Source organism: Gadus chalcogrammus, chromosome 19 (assembly GCF_026213295.1).
Source record: "Gadus chalcogrammus isolate NIFS_2021 chromosome 19, NIFS_Gcha_1.0, whole genome shotgun sequence".
NCBI lineage: Eukaryota > Metazoa > Chordata > Actinopteri > Gadiformes > Gadidae > Gadus > Gadus chalcogrammus.
In genome coordinates this window covers 3,015,963-3,036,081 of record NC_079430.1, presented here as the reverse complement: position 1 = coordinate 3,036,081, position 20,119 = coordinate 3,015,963, and the positions used below count along the sequence as shown (strand labels likewise).

Sequence of the window (20,119 nt, the reverse complement as noted above, 5' to 3'; positions counted from 1 at the left end):
CCTCTTGTCTGTTCCATTTGGGAATATGTTTAATAAACATGTTTTATTTCGCTTGTTTAATTCAAATTAATTAAGGGCGCCACCAGAGGGCGCACCCAACACATTTGCCGCCCTAGGCGATAGCCTAGGTGGCCTATGCCGAAAATCGCCCAGGGTGCACTCACACTACACTAGGCCATCTGGCCGTGGCCGTGTGGCCGTTTTCACACCTAACCGTGCTCAAATGGCCCCATTATTCTCTGGCCTGCACTCACACTAGGCCATCGGCCGTCGCAGCTGCGGCCTGGCCACGGAAGGCTCTTGTACATACATCATTACGTCGTAACGTCATCACAAAGCGTCCGCTGCATGGACCATAATAAAGTCTGCCGCCAGTCAGAGTTTTAATAACAACAATGGATAACAACACAGAGAACACACCAACAGTTGAACCGCTTGACGCGATGTTTACCGTTTAATGGGAAAGAAGGCTCGTCGCCTTTATTATGTCCGTGGTCGTTGCATTGACTATACGTCATCCAGCTCAGGTTGCGTAGCCGTGCATGTGCGCGTGTCGGCTCATTAGCATCTGTACCGTAGCGGCCCGTGCCGTAGCAGCACACCTCTCCCAAGTGGCCAAATTGGCCCGGCCTGGCCAGACTGGCCACACTCACACTGGCAGATTTGAGCACGGTTAGGTGCTAAAACGGCCACGACCACGGCCAGATGGCCTAGTGTGAGTGCACCTTTAAGATCTAATTTCCACCGGAAATAAATGTAATATTTTATACTGAATACCACCTCATGCATTATCAGTTGGTGATATTCATAGTAGGCCTACTATGACACACAAATAGGTAGGCTAGATATCTTGAGAACCCATTGTACAATTTTGACACTTAACTCCTCTATTGAAAGGTCAGGGCACATATAATTGAATGATACCAAGCCTAAACCCCGCAAATACACCATATGCCCACCAGATAACACTGAAGGCCATTTACCTATTTCCTCAGAAGCCCTCTCTTGATTGTTAACAGCATGTTTACTTAAAAATTGTGACCCAGACACTGGATGGTGGTTTTATGCGATCAAACACAACTTCAAAAAGAAAAAGGTGAGCCATCATTTTTGGTTGTAAAAGAAAAGGGGAAGTGTGTTCTTATTTTGTTAATGTGAGTTTTAGTCAGATACTGATATGGTTTGGACTGTTGGAGTCAGTGGATACTCAGCTTTCATATAATGTATAGTTTGTACAGGTACAATTTTGTGAGGAAGATCTCTATTGCTGTGCACTGTTCCGAAACGAAAGTTATCGAAATTCTTTAAAGAGGTCCGCATTTCGGTCCGTCAGATGCTTCGTTACATGCAGGGCCTTCGGACTGCGGGTGTAAGGTGGAGAGTTGTGGGGGGGCCAAGGCAGAGGGGGGCCCATGCGAATAAAAAAAGTATATATATTTAATTTAATTTCTACCACTAGGGGGTGGTAGAAATTTCAAATATATATATATTTTTTATTATTCTTTGGTCAAAACTACATGGTTTCCGAACGGGGTCAGCATTATTGGATCCCATTTGCTAGCAACAAAGACTATAAAATGGGCCTATTCTGCTTAGACGATTCATATGTAGATAGTGCTCAGCGAAAAACATCCAGACAGATCAAGGAATTCACACTGTTTGAACACAGAGGGCTTGGAACATGAGCTCAATATGTCCTGTTGAATGAAGCAATCACAAAAGTGACCAATGAAACAAAGATTCAAAAAGCAATGGTTGGATGACGAGTGTCTACGGACAGACATTTCTCAGGAGATCCTGATTACTTAAGCCCTCACTCCAACTCATCTGCTTCAGGTCCAGGGGAAGCCTGTCATGCCACCACACATTTTTTTTGTATAGAGGATCTTTAAAAAGGATGTATTGATTAATAAACAGTTCATTTGGTTTTCATTATGTTCTCATCCCCCTCCCTGCCAGAGTGCTCGATCTGTCTCCCACTGTAGACCACACTCTTAACTCTCAATGTTATTGAGGTGTTGATCAGAAGCTCTTTGGGGGATTAGATTAGGGGCATTAGTATTAAATGGCATTTTGTAATTTGGTATGGCCATTCTCACCATACCAAATTACCTGCCACTCCTGCAGGATAAAGGTAAATGGTCCTGACAGTCCTTAAAATAGCTATCAGTAAAGTATGATTGCTGATGGAGGCAACTGAAGAGTAGCTGATCAAAGCCCCTTTGAATTGAAGAGGCTGGACTGTTGGACTATTTGATTTGCCTTGATAGTGGGCTTCCCCCGCCTGAAAGACATGGAGCTATCGCAGGAAAGGACCGGTGAGGTGGAACCAAGGGCGTAGATTTGCGTGGGGACCTAAAGACGTGTACAGTCCTCACCAATGTCAAATGACTAATGAAATATCCCCACCAATATTCAGGTTGAAACGGGAAAAAAGCGCCTCGTCCGGTACACAAAGGGTTAAATTCCCACTTCGGTACCGCCGCCTAACATAAGTCTTCCTTTTTATACTGCCAAGCCGGTTCGGTCGCGGCTTCTCGTAAGGAAAGTTCCTCTGCGTCTTTCTCGTATATGCACCATCTCTCCCCGTATTCGTTTAAAGGCCGTGTTGCAGGGTTTATTTTCCAACGAATTTGTGTAATTTGCTTGTTGGTATTGAAGATTTAAACTGTTATTTAATGTTGTTAGGTATCACAAAACGGAATGTAATACGAAAAAGTAGGTTCTATTTTAGCGGTTGATTCTCATTTCCCCCAGAATGCATTGAATGACGTCACGTTGGGGAGACGGACAAATAGATAAATATTACATGGTTATTATGTATAGTTAGTATATGATGCACGTGAACCTCCTAAAATGGCGCAATTTGATTGTTTCGCTATATCTGGATATTGGGCAATATCCCATGCTTGAAATCTCAAACTCGATATAGTTTTCATGCAAAATGTCAGCTGACAAATAAACCTTCATTCTCGGGGGCTATTCCCCACTATTCACTTCGGCGAGTAATTGTTGACTAATAGCCTAGATAGATAAATAGCAAGTCTTTATTAATACCAAACTACACGTCGGTAATTCAAAGGTGAATCAGCCCACACAGTATAGCCTACAAGACCACACAGAACAAGGGAGACAACAAGTCTGACTGGAAATACACAAAATACGATCACATCAAAACTAGACCCATGAGAGAGAGAGAGAGAGAGAGAGAGAGAGAGAGGAGAGAGAGAGAGAGAGAGAGAGAGAGAGCGAGAGAGCGAGGAGAGCGAGAGAGGAGATAGATAGATAGATAGATAGATAATTAAATATGTTCTATTATTTGCCTTGCTGAGCCAGCCAATCCTGTGCGCGTATGCAAATTAGCCATGTGCGCCTAACACAAGAAAGACTAATGTTGAGAAGTCATACTAAAAACGGATAGCAAGCGAAAGCCGAACCAGACTGTATCAATCACATACTTTGGGTCCATTCTAACTTATGGTAAGATGATAGACTTTAAATCTTTGCAGTGACTGAATGTTGATGATAAAAAACGGATTGTTTTGCATAAGATGAGGGTGTGCGACTGTGCGTGTGTCCTTTTCGGCTTCGGCATACTGCATGGTTATGTCTTGTGGTTAGTTGTGGTGGTCATAGGCTTAGGGAAGCAGCCTAGCCTTGGAGTTGGATAAATTGGAGTGATTGTGTACGGGCGTGTGAGAGTGAGGGAGAGAGCACACCCGCCGTGGTGATGTTTGGCTTGTTGTGGGCTGTCTGTTAGCATCCACCGGGTTGGACGGTGTGCTTTATGTGTTCAATGTACATCTGTCTGGTCGTATTTGCGGTAGATTGATGGTTAAATAATGTCACACCATCGGTTATACTTGCAGGCACCCATTGCAAGTGCACTGATTGCTGTCCGATAGGCTTAGCATTATGCCTTCTATTTCTAGATCTTCTGACTAAGTTTACCGGTACTTACGACATAATCGCTGTCACTAGGTATAAAGAAAACGTTGACTTTCACTCGGTGCTATTCACTGACAGTAAAAATAAATAATGTGTCGTTATTGTATGCACTGCTGTTCATTGACTAGCTCCAGCGCTCGTTTCGTTGCTGCGTTGCTAAATGATAGCAACTCTCCACTCATTCTCCTCTGACCATGCATTTAATTGGCTTTGACCGCCATCAGTTCTCGGTAATTCCTCATTCGCCCTCTCACGTCTGACAGGTTCGAAATGATGCTGCTGTGGGCACTCATACATGTTATTTATGGTTCTTGCAACCTAGACGCCATAGTTCTAGTACTAGGCTGAGGCTACCTTCACCACGTCTCCCCAATGTGACGTCATCGCCGAATGGCGTTAGAAAACACCCGTTACGGCGCCAAAATCTACAAAAACTGGACTTTAACACTATTTTTCTGACCATGATGGTCAGCAGCTCGCGGTTTCACTGTCTTATCTGATCACCGGTTATCACTTGCTTGCATAATTTTGGCATTACACCAATCACACTATGACAAGACTGTATGGACATAATTTGAAGGTAGTTTCATTCATGAAATCAAAAGCTATGCGCAGCTCTCCAAGAAGCCCAATGAAGAACACAGATTGTTCTGATGTGTGCATGTCATCAACAACTGTCGTGGAAATATAACTATGATATACAATTATATAAAAATTATATATCCTTGTCTATATAATTACTAGTCCATTTAAAATAAATCACAAACTTACAAGCTTCTTGGACCTCTCTGACTGAGAGGCAGTTAAGAAAATGTGCATTGCCACTGTAGCCATGAAGTTGACAAGCCATGCCAATCGACTGGCTTTTGTTGAGGTAGATACGGGCTGAATACCTTATAATAATAAAGATATGTCTGACTGACACACTATAGGGCTCTTGTAAATTATATTGCATAATATATAATGTATAGATTTGTGAACAGCGACGTGGCGTCCTCCAGGGCCAGAGACGTCATGGGCGGGGCTTCAGTGGTCATACGCGCTGATTGGCCAGGACCCGCCTTGCCTGCAGCTTGAGTGTCGGCGTCACAAGACCCCCTCTAGTCCGCTCTCTTATACAACAGAAAGATATCTGCTAATAAAGTTATTACATTTAACATTGCAAAGTTATCATTCAGGAGAAATCTAAACCAGCCGTGACAAATTGCCTCATTCTTCTCTCATCGCCAAACTCTTGATTCACGGTGTTTTATTTTCCAGGTAAGCGTCTGCTCCTTTAGGCTGTTAGCCTAGCCGCGGAGCGCTGACCTCCGATCTACTCACTGTAGTTTACCATAGCCTCATTAGCGTACCATAACCTAGCCTTATCTTATCTTAGTCTGCCAATCGGATGGCCTTTTTGTGGCTAGTAAGCAGGGGTAGCTCCACATCTAAGTTCAAAGTGCGTGTGTGTGTGTGTGTGTGTGTGTGTGGTTGTGTGTGTGTCACACTAACTTACTCAAGTAGTACTAACCAAGATCAACATATTTCTTTTCACTACTAAATCCAGAATGTAGGATCTCCGTCCTAACCTGGTGTAACCTGCTTTACACACCACCTCCACCCATAGTAACCTGCTATTACACCACCACCTCCACCCATAGTAACCTGCTATACACCACCAACTCCACCAGTAGTTACCATGGTACCGACCTAAACAATAAAACTCCTACAATGCTGACTTTTGAAAGTCTTTGTGGATCACAGAGCAACCACACTACAATGTCAGAATGGAGCAGGACCTAGCCTAGTAAATCAAGGTGTCATGTAACTATGCATTTACGTGTAAACCACATTCTGTTCTTGTTTAATCCCCCCCACACAGTAAACACAGTCACACGTTGATTCCAAACTTCAAAGAACAGCTTTTATTCCCATAAGCTTCCTCCCCCCCCTCCCGCCCTTTATCTCTCACTCTCTCTTTATACCTCTCTCATCTCTGGACAGTCTCTTGGTTCTCTGATCAGGGTAAGAACATATGCTCCTCCTTCTTAAAATCTCTGGCAGGACTTTGACTTTAAATAGAGATATGGTCCAAACCTCTTGTCTCTATTAAGAAAAACACATTTTAAAATCATGCAGGATTTATGTATTATGTTAAGTGTGTTTGTCTGTATCATTTACACCACCGTTCAAAAGTTTGGGGTCACTTAGAAATTGCCTTATTTTTTTTTGAACATTGAATTAATCAGAAATGCAGTCTAGAAATGGTTAATATGGTAAATTACTATTCTAGCTGGAAACTGCAGATTTTTTATGAAATATCTACATAGGTGTGCAGAGGCCCATTTCAGCAACCAGCTACTTCTAATGGTAAATTTTTTAGCTAATCGTGTTCAAAGGCTAATTGATGATTAGAAGACACTTGTGCAATTATGTTATAAAAGCTGAAAACTGTTGAATAAAGTTTATTAAGTTTACATGAAATTGTCTGGGTGACCCCAAACTTTTGAACGGGTGTGTGTATATATATATATATGATATATAGATATATAGATAGATAGATTGTTACTTCAACAATATGTTTATAGTGTGTGTGTGTGTGTGTGTGTGTGTGTGTGTGTGTGTAATATATAGTTGCATATGTATGTATATATATTTGGTAGGATGTAGGATCATAGATTACTCTTTTAAAAGGCATGAAGCTCCTCAACTCTCTCCCCCTCTTATCCTCCTCATCTCATCCTCCTCTCCTCTCTTCACCTCTCATCCTCTTCATCTCATCCTCCTCTCCTCTTGTTGGTCAGAAGAGAGGAGCTGACCTTATTTCTAATCAAGTTCTGGCCAATCTAATGCCAGTGGACTTTCCCTTGGTGAGACCAGAACGGATTAAATGCTGCCTGTCATTGACCAACAGTGACAGGAAGTGATTTCATGGCCCCCGAGGGCCGCTAAAATAGATTAAGGCCAGGGTACTAAAATACTATTAGTGCACTTAAAATGGAAACCAAAATGTAAAGGTAGACGTCTGGCTTTTTGTAGTGTTACCATAGCAACCAGAGAATAATAGAAGACAATGTCTGGTTTGTATCAAAACTAGAACATTATTCAACCATTCATATAGCTGGTGGATATTATCTTATCTTATAGTTCAAAGCTCATTCCTGTGTCACTAACTGTAAAAAAACGTTTCATATGATACATTATAGGCGTGTAATCACTTTTATTTTATATAATAACAGTATGTTACAGGTGTATGTTCACAATTTCACTTGTAGTTTAATATAATATGGTACAGCTGTATTCACTGTTAGTTTAATATCATAACAATAATAATAATAGTGTTTTCCCTAGACTTGTTTTCAGGCCTGGTGATACACACCAGAATAACAATAAACCGACGAGGCATGCTGGATGGCATATTGTTGCGGTCTGGTAGCGTCAGATAATGCAGCAGCTGCTCTGCAATTTATATTTTATTTCAAATTATTGTTCACTCGGTATCTAAAGACTTAGACAAAGTGTGATCACAAGGAGAGGGTGACTTGAATAAAGTGCATTTATTGCATACAAATTCAAATTCAAATATATTTGTGTCCATGATGAGTAAATCATGAACACAGTAGAGCGGTCTTCTTCCTCTGTAATCTCATTTGAATGTCATTCCTTATTTTTGATATTCAGATTACATTTGAGTTTGTAACGCTCCTTGTCCTTGTACATTTAATTGGTGGTTCAGATTCTTTCACAGAACAATACAATATCAGATCATTGAGTTGAAATGGACTGTGCATACATAACGCATAACTACAGATTTTTTTGTTTTGTTTTAATAATAAAATAGGGATCTTGGTGGGCCAAAAAAATACATTGCAGATGCACTATTCAGGTTCTTCAGGCCGATCCAAATCCCCGATCGTTTTCGGCCAATTTGATACGATTAAAGATTTTTTTAAATAGTGAAATATATATGAATATAGGATTCTTCTCATGAAAATCAATGTGTGCTGATTTAATAAGGGTTCTTGGTTAGTTAGCGTTATATGAGAGTTATTGGTAATAATAAGCTGACTGAAATCCATTGTGTTCCTTTTAAGAAAGACGCAACGGCATAAATATAGAGCTTAGTTTGGACTAGTTAAGAGTGGAACTACATATTTTTCGGACCTTTTCTATAAGTTTAGACGTAAAGAAGCGTTGAATAAATTAACGGTAACACTCTCCTGTGATATGCTCTGCAAGTATCAATACTACGTATCCATTATTGTATTGTATGTGTATATAGAATAAATAGTCTAACTGATTTTACTGCGTGTCTGGATTGTTTATGAAGATGTTGTGATCGGCCTTGTTGGTGTGTAGGCTACGTAGAGATGCTGCTTGGTATTTGGAACTTACTTTGCTTCCTGTGATGTTCTGCAAGTAAGGGGGCAGAGGATTGTTGAGTTGGATCAAATCCTATGGCAGGTACCATCTATGGACCAATACTGATATGAGAAGGGGAATTTGTGCACAAAAAAATCAAGCCCCCAGTAGGCGACAACGAAGAAAAGGGTGTGGTTTAAAACGACACTACATGTACATTTTACAGAAGTAAATTACACTATATCTTTAGACGGCAAATGTAATTTACGCTGTGACCTCCTTTCTTGACTTAAAGTGGATTTTGAAAAATACTCAAAATAAGGCATGGACACCAAGTTTCCGAAAGTGTAATTTATTAGGGTGCACATGCCAATCGTTTAACTGAAACCAGTTATAGTGCCCTCTGTTGACATTTTGGCCTTTGACAAGTCCATCGCAGAGATAAGATAAGATATACTTTATTCATCTCAGCAGAGAAATGTAGGTGTTCCAGCAGCCAGCATACATACACACAACACAACACATGTATACATACATATCCCACCGAAAAAAAAAAACATGAGCCCACAATACCTAGCCTAGGATAGAAAAAGCGGAGTGGATGGTCCATAAGCAGCTGTTACTCAAAGAGAAAAACAAAGCTTTTTAGAGTCACAACAACCCCTGATGCCACTTCCCCAACTGATGGCTGCAAAGAAAAGGGCACATGCCACAACAGACTGATAAAACATACATAACATTTTGCTACACACATTAAAAGACCTAAGCTTCCTCAAGAAGCAGAGTCTGCTCTGACCCTTCTTATAGACAGCCCCTGTTTGTTGCTTCCAGTCCAGTTCATGTGCACACACCCAAGTATTTATAGCTCTCTACCACCTGTATTCTCTCTACCACCTGTATTCTCTCTACCACCTGTATTCTCTCTACCACCTGTATTCTCTCTACCACCTGTATTCTCTCTACCACCTTTTGGAGTCCTGCTCACTTGGGAGATATTCCGTCTGCGAATACTTTTACTTTTGCGCAATCAGGGGCTGAGCCGTAGGCGTTAAGAATCCCATAAACTGACAATGGGTATCGACCAGTACCCTGTGAAAACCAAGCAATGCCTAAACCCTATAAAAACAACAGATATATCCACACATCCTCTGTGAACCCCCTTCGTCTCCCCCCGCCCCCGGCCCAGCCCTCCCTGCCCCCCATGGACTGCACTCTAGGACTTGATGCACCTTGATATGGAGATGTGGAGATATGTTGCTTTTGTTGTTTGTATTGTTATTTTGTGTATGATATTTGTGAATCTATTTATTAATTGTTGTTGTTGTTTGTTATTGTTTAGCTGTGTAAGTCTGGTTGCCTCTACTGTCTCGTTGTCTTTATGGCAATGACAAATAAAGTACTTTGAACTTTGAATACGGCCCCGTGAGTGGGTTATTATTTAAAAAGTGGGTGTGTTTTGAATGGATGAGGAGTGTGTTATCAGTGGACGAGGAGTGTCATATATGGATTATAGTGTAATGAGTATATTAGGATTCTTATGAGTAGACAAGGAGTTTGTTATGAGTGGATAAGGAGTGTATTATGAATGTATGAATGAATACTGGTGGTGTGTCTTTCTCTCTAGCCCCTCCCCCATGCAATGGACCACGCACACCACAGCGGAATGAACCACAGCAGCATGGCGATGGATCACAGTGGGATGGACCACAGTGGGATGGACCACAGCGCCATGGACCACAGCGCCATGGACCACAGCAAGATGGACCACAGCACCGGGAAGATGGGTCACCATATGATGGTGAAATAACATAGTTGATTAGGTTCATTATTATTATTATGTTATCGAATCACAGTGATGTAAATGTTGACCCGTATTGCTGGTTGCCACACTGTGCTGTACCACATTAGGCACACGCCCCCGGACCCCATGTCCGAGGACGGCACGCATTCAGTCAATGGAGTGCCCAACTGAAAGGAAAGCGCGACTTTGTTGTAGATGTTGTACTGACTGACTGGTTGACTGACTGGTTATATTTGCCTAGGCGATGACCTTCAACTTCGAATACACCAACGTGGAGCTCCTCTTCTCCGGATTGGTCATCAACTCAGCAGGAGGTCATTCTCAATGCATCTTTAATAATCCTTTTATGAACCACAATAAGCAGTCAACTTTGAATAAAGAAGGATGTTATTGTGGCCCCTTATTCGTTCTTATTTGTAGTTTGTAATCACATTTCTGTTACCCTCTCCTATCAGCGATGGCGGGGGCCTGCGTGGTTGTGTTCTTATTGGCTCTGCTGTACGAGGGGCTGAAGATCGGTCGCGAGGCGTTGCTCCGGCGCAGTCAGGTCAACGTCCGCTACAACTCCATGCCGGTCCCTGGAGGGGAGGGGACGGTGCTGGTGGAGACCCACAAGACTGTCGGGTAAGCTGGAACACACTATGGCTAGGTCACCACAATTCAGTATTACATTATTCGTTCACAAGGGTCTAAGACCCTTCTGTACATTTGGGCCGTTGGAAAATAGCTGCGAACAGCAATGAGGGGTCAGAATATGACTCCATGAACAAATTTTGGTGGAGAGACATAATTGGTTAGGTTACATGATGACCGTCTCAGTAAATTAATTTAAAATTAAAGCTATTGGCAAATGTGGTTATCACAATAAAAAAATACATTGAAGTTGCTTTCTAAGGGTTCGAATAGACCTGCTTCTAACAATGCATCCGCCTACGGATCAGGGCTGCCATACGTATTCTGTGATCGTTTGGTGCGTTGATCGTGCATGTCGTTGCAAGGTAACACGACGCGTACGCAAGCAAAATTGACCAGAGTAGCCAAAGCAACAAGGTAGATTTACGTCAGACACACGGCCTTCAGCACTTTCAACAAGTTTCACGTCAAAAAATAAAAATAGACCGAGATATTCCCACTCGCTTTGGTTTTAATGCCCCACTAGAGGTCAAATGTATACAAATTATTTGGGCATCATCAGGATAGAGTCAAAAGACTATTGCTGCCTTCAAGACAATCTGAGTTTCCGGGAGGTTCGAACCTTAAGCCCGGAGGAAAGTGCTTTGAACACTCTGTTGGGTCGGAGTTTTCGCTCTGAGTTTCGTGTGAAAGTAAAGCCACCCGAATCCTCCGAGATCACGTCACAACAATGGCTGCCCATTTCACTGAAAGACTGAAGGGAACTTGCAGCAAGCACTAAGAGGCGAATTAACAGCCATTCTAACATTTACATTACGATACATTATAGAGTACAATTATAAACATCACCTGATAAATTATCGCTCATGTTCAATCATCACAAGCAGTTCTAATAACTGATTAATTCACTAAAGAAGTGCAGAAAGGTCTCTGCGGGCATCCATACTTGTTTTTGTTTTGAAGTCTAGTCTCTGTCTATCCGGTTTAATGTCATAGCCTATGAAGTTCTGAGGGGCGTTTCCTGAACACTCTTATTTCCGGAGAAGGGAAGGTTTACGTAAAGACACGCAAGAGCTTCCGAACCTCCGAGCAGTCTTTAAGGTGGCATATGAGCCAAGTTTGAAAGCATGAAATGCACATGAAAGCCTTGCAGAGACATGAGCTCAAATCCTGATTGACGTCCCCCTGAGGTTAAATGTCACCAAATTGTTTGGGTGTCCCCAGGATGATGTCATGAGTATATGTAGTAAGTTTGGCTATGATATGTCCGGGTTGCTGAGAAATTTGCTTACTTCCTGTTTGGCGGCTTTGCTGTCAAGTTTGATTGGCGGCGAAATAGTTTTGGCATGGGTCTTTGAATGAAGTTTGGTTATGATATGTCAAAGGGCTGCTGAGAAATTGTCGTACTTCCTGTGTGGCAAGTTAGGCTATGATATGTTTAAGAGTTGCCGAGAAATGGGCTTAATTCCTGTTTGGCGGCTTTGCCGTCAAGTTTGATTGGCTGTCACGGCCAAACTGTTTGAATTAGAAAAATCTATTCGATAACTTTGGTGAAACATGGTCTGTAGATCATCTTTGCCAAGAGCATCTGCGCTAGAGCTCTTGAGCTAGCGACCCCAAATCCCTGTGAGGGATCATGGGACAGTCCTGAATCAGTTTGCCAAATTTCACAACTTTTCACCAAGGCGTTCTATGGGCTGCCATAGACTCCCATGGCAGGATAATAATAGGAAAACGTAGAATAACAATGGTTGTCTCGCAGCTTCACTGCTTGACCCCCAATAAGCCCTCCAGACCCTTTTTTAGGTTGATCAACCAGACAGTATAGAATTTGCCCGGAGCAAAACCAAATGGCTTACATTGCATTGGCTAGGGGCAGTGCGCGGAACGCTTCCAAATCGTAATTTTAACCACTAATATTGCTCAAAATAGCACCAAAAATCTGCGGTAGCATGACTAGGATCCCTAGGCATAAAACGAAAAATCAACCACTAGTTAGGGTACCAGGAGTTTATTAAAAAAGACTGTTTTACAAGTCTGTGCCTTACCGGTAGGTCCATGTTTACAGGAAGTCCATACAAGTCGATGACCGAATTTCACCGTCGTTCAGTTCAAGGAGGAAAGTCCCATGGAATTTATAATTCCATGGAAATGCAAGTTAAACTCCAATAATTGTTCTAACTTGTTTATTAAATTATCCTTTACTCCATCATGAAGGTTATCTGATGAATTGGACAGCAGGGCCAAACATGTGAATGTAGCTTGAACATGAGTGCTGTAGTTAGCAGCTACACCCAAGACTCTTCTTATCAGAGCATCTTTGCTGCTATGCTCCTATTCCAATGTTCAGCCAATCACAAAGCCTCTGTTCCCTGTGTCCTTCTCCCCCCCCCCCACCCCGGGGCAGCCAGCGGATGCTGAGTGTGCCTCACCTGGTCCAGACGCTGCTGCACGTGCTCCAGGTCAGCGTGTCCTACCTGCTCATGCTGATCTTCATGACCTACAACGGCTTCCTGTGCATCGCCGTGGCCCTCGGCGCGGGAGCCGGATACTTCCTGTTCAGCTGGCGCAAAGCGGTGGTCGTCGACATCACGGAGCACTGTCACTAACCCCTGGCTGTCACTAGCGGCTAACTAGCAGCTTGCGGTCAATAACCGCTAGCTAGCTGTCACTAGAGGTTTTACTAGCTGCTAGGGCATTTTTATTTTGTTAAATTTTTGGTTGATTTTCTTTTTAATCGTCTGATTTTAAAATTATAAAAGTAGTTACCTGTGCAATACCATCACAGCAGCTATAGTGTGTTATAGCTAGCAAGCTAGTTTAAACTACTGTAGGCCTGTTATGGCTAGCAAGCTGAAAGTAGTTGAACTTGTTAGCTGGTTTAGCAAGAATCAACCTCTATGTAGCTGGTAACTGTTATAGCAGGCTAGTTAGCCTGATATGGTTACATTAACAGTTGGCCAATCAAGAGAAGTGGGGACATTGGTTGTCTGTCTGTTTACACCAATCAGCTAGCAAATGTAGCCAGCTAGCATTAGCATGGCAGCTGATGATTTATAGCATTTAGTTTGAAGGGACAATCATGAACTAAACATGTGGAGGCTAGTGGAGTAGTAGGTGCTATTGATGAATGATTTGATTAACATTTTACATTTATTTTAAACACTAACATTTAAATCCACATATATATATTGATGTTATAAATGCTGAAGCTTTGCCATGCTAGTAATTGAACAAGCTGGCTGCGATGTTGGTAATCGAGCTGACATCTTATTCAGGCCTTATTCAGGCCTATTTCAGAGCAGGTACATTTACATTTAAAGCTGTCGACAGGTTTGAGGAATAACAATCAACCTACACCTTAAAATGATTTGCCAATTTTAGCGCCAAATCATGTCAAATTTAGCCAGAAAATGGCAATCTGTGTTTTGCCAACACACACCATACCAAACTACTAGCATTTGATATCCCTTAGTCGTAGCAAGTTGTTTTTTTCTTTTCTTATAGGATGCAACACTAAATCGCCTTAATATTAAATAATATTAAAAATAACATTTAACAAATGTGCAAATTGTGTCTTAAAGAAAACATGAAGAAAGTAAACGCAGCAGGGTGTCACACCGTTGTTTAAGTATATCTCTCTATATATATATATATTTAGAGTTGTATTGTTGAAGTGAAGGAGAGGGGTGGCTAAATGTCAAAACAGGAACTGATTCAGGCAACCAGTAAAACATGAAGTATAACACATAAATGGTGCGTTTGGTTTGTTTTCTAACTCAACAGCGGACTCTGGCTGCTGGTTACTAATGCCATTGAGTTATACAAATGAAATCAGATGTCTGTTCTTTAGAAAAGTCAAAATGTATTTTCTTTTTGTACAAAATAATTCTTAATATAAAATGGTAGTTGATGTTGATAAAAATCTCGTATGAGCAAAGTTTTAGTAAAATGTCGATTTAGAAGAATACTGAATATTGTGGAGTATGTAAATGTTTATCAAAAAATAAAGATTGAAATGTCTTTTATAAAAAACTTATTTTTTCGTTCTGAAGTTCATTTTATTAGAAAAAATATTTACAGAAATAGCTGGCAAAGAATCAACGCCTAAAATGTACACTTATTTCTACAAGTTCCCAAAGAAGGTGGGCGGTGCGGCCATCTTGGGCGTCGGCTTGAAGCCTATTCGCTCATTGATGACGTCGGCCCGCAAGGGGTGGGGCTCCCCGTCTGACGCCCCGCCCCCGAGGGGCAGGACACCTCCTCACGCTGACGCTTCCTGTTCTGAGAGATGAGGCCAGTTACAAGTCGTTAACGGGATAGTTCCATATTTTTTAGTACTGTGAAAAATGTTGCATACAAATCTTAGTACCCATAATGCATCTTAAAATATGTGTACGACTGCTACACTTGCACTTAATTTAGCAGACGTTTTTCTCCACAGCAACTTAAAATGAGTGCAATCAACAATAAAAATGTAACCTCATGGGCCAAGATGCAATCTGAACAGATTAGATGTTTTTTAGCTGCCCTAAGGTCACAACCCTGATGGATCCCAGTAGTGAGACTTTAAGACTCCTTTCAGTTTGTCCAGAAAGTGCGGTCCGTGAGGTAGGATTTGAAAGATTGCAGAGCCTGCGATTCCACGTTTTTGGGGCGCTGAGGATCTGGTGGTTCACTGTGTAGAGAATGCTGGAAGGTCCAGGAGGGCAGTCTCAGTTGAATTGCCTGCCTTGAATCCACCCTGGTGAGGGTTGTGTGGTTGATTCTGGTGAAGATATGTATATATAGCTGGGAAAAGACTGCACGCTCAAGTGTTTTGGAAATAAGTGGTTGAGGAGAGACAGGCTGGTAATTGTGTGGGTTTCTTTAAAAGAAGGGTTCACTCTTGCTCCTTAGCGTTTGCAACCAGTAGTCAAAAGAGTGAATGAGATGGGAAAGAAAGGAAGAGGGTCGGGCCGAAAGCCTGAAGAAGGTCCGGGGATAGGATGCAGAGGGCAGGTTGTTTGGCGGTGGTAACCACTAACCAGCGACCATACCTCTTTGGGAGAGAGGTGAAAAGGAAGGTATGGTAGGAGGAAGACTGTAGGACAGTTGGTGACAGCTGGGGGGCGGGGAAATTAGCAACATACATCACATTTTTTTAAGTTGTAAACCAAATAGCTTGGTAGAAGGGAGTAAGGGGGATTGAGGAGGTAGGAGAAGATAGAAATAAAACTTTGAGGATAAAATTGGGAGGATACAATTTTAGATTGAAATGAACTTTTAGCTGCAGATAGGAGGCAGAATAAGACATGTGTGATGGGAGAGAGCAGAGAGTACAGGGAGTTCCAAGGAACTCAAGGAGGCGTAGCCAGAGATTAACTGACTCTTGCAGGTTGCTGCCTGGCAGTTCAACAGGACCAATCATAACCTTCAGATTGGTAGAATGACATCTGAAAACTTCCAAAGCACTTCCTTTGTTGGACACACTGATGTATCCTTGGTCCGAAGCCACTTTGTTGACTGCTCTAAGCGGTTACTCTAACTTACTACGTACTTGAACAGCAGCTGTAAATGAGGATATTGAGGACACATGGGTGAGCGGCTATAAAATGACAGGAATCTAACCCATATCCATCCATCAATCTAGGCAGGCAGACAGACAAGACGGGAAGACCGACCTCCAGCTCTTTCTTGATGCTCTCAAACTCCTCTGTGTCATCCATCTTGAGCTCCAAGCGGGTGGGCTTGCGACGCAACATGGTCCTGTCCCTTCTTTATGGTTCTCTGTGATGATTAGTGTGCTTAACTTAAAAAAATACAAGTTTTAATTAAATATACAAGTCAGCAGTGGCACAAACAATACTAAACATGTATACAATTCGAAAAAATGTCTCTCTGAAGACACACACACACACACACACACACACACACACACACACACACACACACACACACACACACACAGTACATAGATGGCTGAAAGCATGTTGGCATGTACAACACTGAACGATAGCATTAGCAGGCCGATAGAGTACACAGAGTCAATACAGTATGCTACTACGGTATGATGCTACTCTAGGAAATTCACCACTGGATAATGCTATATAGTTATTGTTTATATATGATTGTGTCATATATATATTGTAATTCTAAATACCTATTTGGAATAAATTACATCACTTACACTTGCACAGTACTTAGGTATTTTCAGTGGTGGTCACAGATGTGCATTAGCATGTTGTTAGCCTGTGTCGTGCAGCAGCGGGGGCGCGTCATCGGGAGCGTCGCCGTCGTCCTCTTCCTCTTCCTCCCCCGCCTGGCGCTCTTCCGCTTGTCAGTATTAGACGACAACACGGGTATCAAATATGCACTGTAACAAATTAACGTGATAGAGATTGTTGAAAATATATAACATATTGAATGTACCTTAAAGACTTTCATACTTATATTTCATTTGAGGGAGTAAGCGGTCGCAATGTTCTTTTAGTCGCTTGCGGCTGGGACTAATTTAAAAATGTTAAATAAAGATACATATTTAACAAACAATACGAGTGAAATATAAACATTTTATATTCATTATAAGGTCGATTTGTTTAATTTATTTACGTGGAACACCCGGAAACGGAAACTACTATTCTACTTAGAATTTAGTTTCCGGGTTACAACGCGTCTGTACCGTCCGATAAATCTATCTGTTCGGTAAGTTCAACTATCTCTGTTTTTCACTATAATACTATATAATGAATAAGTACACCCTCATACAGACACACATGTCAGTTTATAACTATTTGTTGGTTTATCAAGTTTATACCACCATACCCCATGTGTTCCTTATGTCCCTGAATGTCTTGTTTATATACTGTTACACCACTGTTTCTAATATGTTCTTGTGTACAATTTGTTGCCTACATTACTTAACCCGACGCTTTCGTGCAAAGTGACTTTAAATTAGTGCATTCGACATTGTATATTCTGCCAAAAAAGTGCAAGAATTAGCGGATACAAAGATTTCAAGAAATGCACAGCTTTAGGTGCTGAATCATAGAAATAAGAGATAGTTGAATAATTATTTATTATTTTAATGGGCCAAGATGTGGTCTAACCAAACGAATTTCAGTCTGTAATGTTAGTTAAAGTGTGTGTGTGTGTGTGTGTGTGTGTGTGTGTGTGTGTGTGGGGTGGGTGTGTGTGTGTGTGTGGGGGGGGGGGGGGGGGGGGGGGCTGTTGATTCTCATATCTCTGATTTGTTAAATTTGTATCTTAATGCAAAACTTTTCCGTGAATAATTTACCAGACACTAAGGGTAATTTGCAATCTAAAAGGATTTACAGCTGTAACAGAAGAATTTCATAAAAGGTCCTGAGGTGTATACTCGGGGTTAACATATACTACATTCAAGTCAAATACCATCCTTATTCAATTAAAGAAACAATCCAGAACTTCTTAAAAAGACTTACATTCTAGGTTGACCCTTTTGACTCTCACTACAGTACTTTCTGTAGTAAGTAGGGAACCTTAGATATAACTGCGTATAAATCATTACAATGATGAACCAATAAGAGTACAAATGTGTGTAATGTGATGAGTAGTGCTCTCTAGCGTTGGTCAGTAATGTGATGAGTTGTTCTCCTCTAGCGTTGGTCAGTAATGTGATAAGTTGTTCTCCTCTAGCGTTGGTCAGTAATGTGACGAGTTGTTCTCCTCTAGCGTTCCTGTTGGCCAGCCGAGATGTCTGACGATGAAGATGCTCCACGCACCGCCAAGCGCACGCGGATCTACTACGGAAGCCTGGAGGGGCAGGAGACAGCGGATGGGCCGAGAGGCTGGAGGCGGGACTAAAGGAGTGCTGCCATCAAGGCCGGCATCAAGGCTGGAAACATCAACATCTCTTCAGGTGGCGAGCTGTTAGCTGCTAGATAACCACTATGTTAGTCACTATGTTAGCAACTATGTGTCAACCACTATGTGTGATCATCATGTTGTATATGATGATTGAACCACTTACGAGCTACTACAGATGTTTCGGGTGGCAGAGGTTTGAGACCTCTGCGTTAGACTCTAGGTGTTAGTCACAATGGTAGGATCACCAATTTGCAATTGAAGATTGACGTTTTTCACAAGCTACTCCAAAGCTGCGAGCTACAGGAACATGTAGACCACTGCATTAAGAGCGAGGGGCTAGCTGCTAGCCGTGTATGTTAGCCGTTTCTCTATGCTAATGATAACAATGTATCTCTTTGATGCTCCCTCTCCCTAGGGGAGTTTCTGGAGATCGAGGACCGCAGTGCCAGCGGGCCGAGTGGGAGCGGCAGTCCGATGTGTTGGTGGAGTTTGAGCGCCGCCGTCCGCGCGCCACCTAGCCATCTCCACTGATGACAGTGAGGTCAAAGGTTGCCTGCGGAGGCTTGGCGAGCCAATCACCCTCTTTGGGGAGGGGCCAGCCGACCGCCGGGAGAGGTTCGCTTATTTTTTTTGCATAATCAGTACAAATGTAGAATCCTACCTACCGTCACATGCATCTTTTAATGTTCTCAGATTCTAACTAAACACATATGAACAAATATGTGGCTCTACAACTCCTAAGTGATGTAGATAACTCAGTCATTGTAACAAACATGTCACATGTGACGGTTAAATGTGCGACTTGAAAACATGTAGGTAGTAGCCAAGTTTAACCTGTATCATATACAGTCTATGTTAAGTGAGTTAACCTGTATCATATACAGTCTATGTTAAGTCAGTTTAACCTTTATTATCTACAGTCTGTTAAGTCAGTTTAACCTGTATTATATACAGTCGATGTGCGTTACCCCGGAGTGCCACTGGCCGTGCTGTTTTCTCCTGCTGTAGAGCTAGTGGGATACACTTCTGAACAGAGATTTTAATCCATTTACTCAGTAGAAAACAGTGGGGCCAGTGGCACTCCGGTGTAACGCACAGACTGTATATAATGCAGTTTTTGTAAGGGATAATGCCCGACGAGGTGTCCATTATCAGGAATGAATGGACTTCGCGGAGGCAACCGTCCTCCGCTTCGCGTCGGACGATTCACGCCTCCACGTCGTCCATTCATTCCTGATAATGGACACCTCGAAGGGCATTATCCCGCTTATACCACGGTCACTTACCAACGGTGACCAAATTAAGACCATTAATTTATATTTTCATGCGTTTTACAATCTGAATATAAAGTTTTCCACAAAACATACATTTGTTTCCCTAGTTACACCTGAGGGTCCGACTAATACCCGGAACCACCATTACACGCACGTTGGGTTCTCATGCAACGGAAACGTGTTCACTCCTCCAGTAATTAGGACGGACCATAGCTACGACTTTAGAACGGGAGGTAGCGGGAGGTATTATAGTCCGCTGAGCTTTGTTTTGTTTCCCGTTGCTATGGTTACT

At 42.1% G+C, this 20,119-nt stretch overlaps 2 protein-coding genes across 4 annotated transcripts; one reads left to right on the top strand and one right to left on the bottom strand.

Annotated features, from left to right (window-relative positions):
• The first annotated feature begins 3,461 nt into the window (after window positions 1-3,461).
• Window positions 3,462-14,740, top strand: LOC130372639 (high affinity copper uptake protein 1-like). 3 transcript variants are annotated; one of them, XM_056578760.1, is made up of 5 exons: window positions 3,462-3,480; window positions 9,917-10,090; window positions 10,335-10,407; window positions 10,549-10,717; window positions 13,134-14,740. In XM_056578760.1, the coding sequence occupies exons 1-5, from the start codon at window positions 3,478-3,480 to the stop codon at window positions 13,333-13,335; spliced, it is 621 nt and encodes a 206-aa protein (XP_056434735.1). In that variant the 5' UTR covers window positions 3,462-3,477; the 3' UTR covers window positions 13,336-14,740. The 3 variants fall into 3 exon arrangements, with proteins under 3 accessions (XP_056434735.1, XP_056434736.1, XP_056434737.1); XM_056578761.1 differs by lacking the exon at window positions 3,462-3,480 and adding an exon at window positions 5,202-5,208; XM_056578762.1 differs by lacking the exon at window positions 3,462-3,480 and adding an exon at window positions 5,951-5,955.
• A 34-nt stretch (window positions 14,741-14,774) lies between these two features.
• Window positions 14,775-17,048, bottom strand: LOC130372606 (anaphase-promoting complex subunit CDC26-like). The gene is given in 4 exon segments (XM_056578708.1): window positions 14,775-14,977; window positions 14,980-15,010; window positions 16,390-16,517; window positions 16,896-17,048. Coding segments are annotated over 3 exon segments (237 nt in total). The 5' UTR covers window positions 16,471-16,517; window positions 16,896-17,048; the 3' UTR covers window positions 14,775-14,852.
• Between the last annotated feature and the right edge of the window lie 3,071 nt (window positions 17,049-20,119).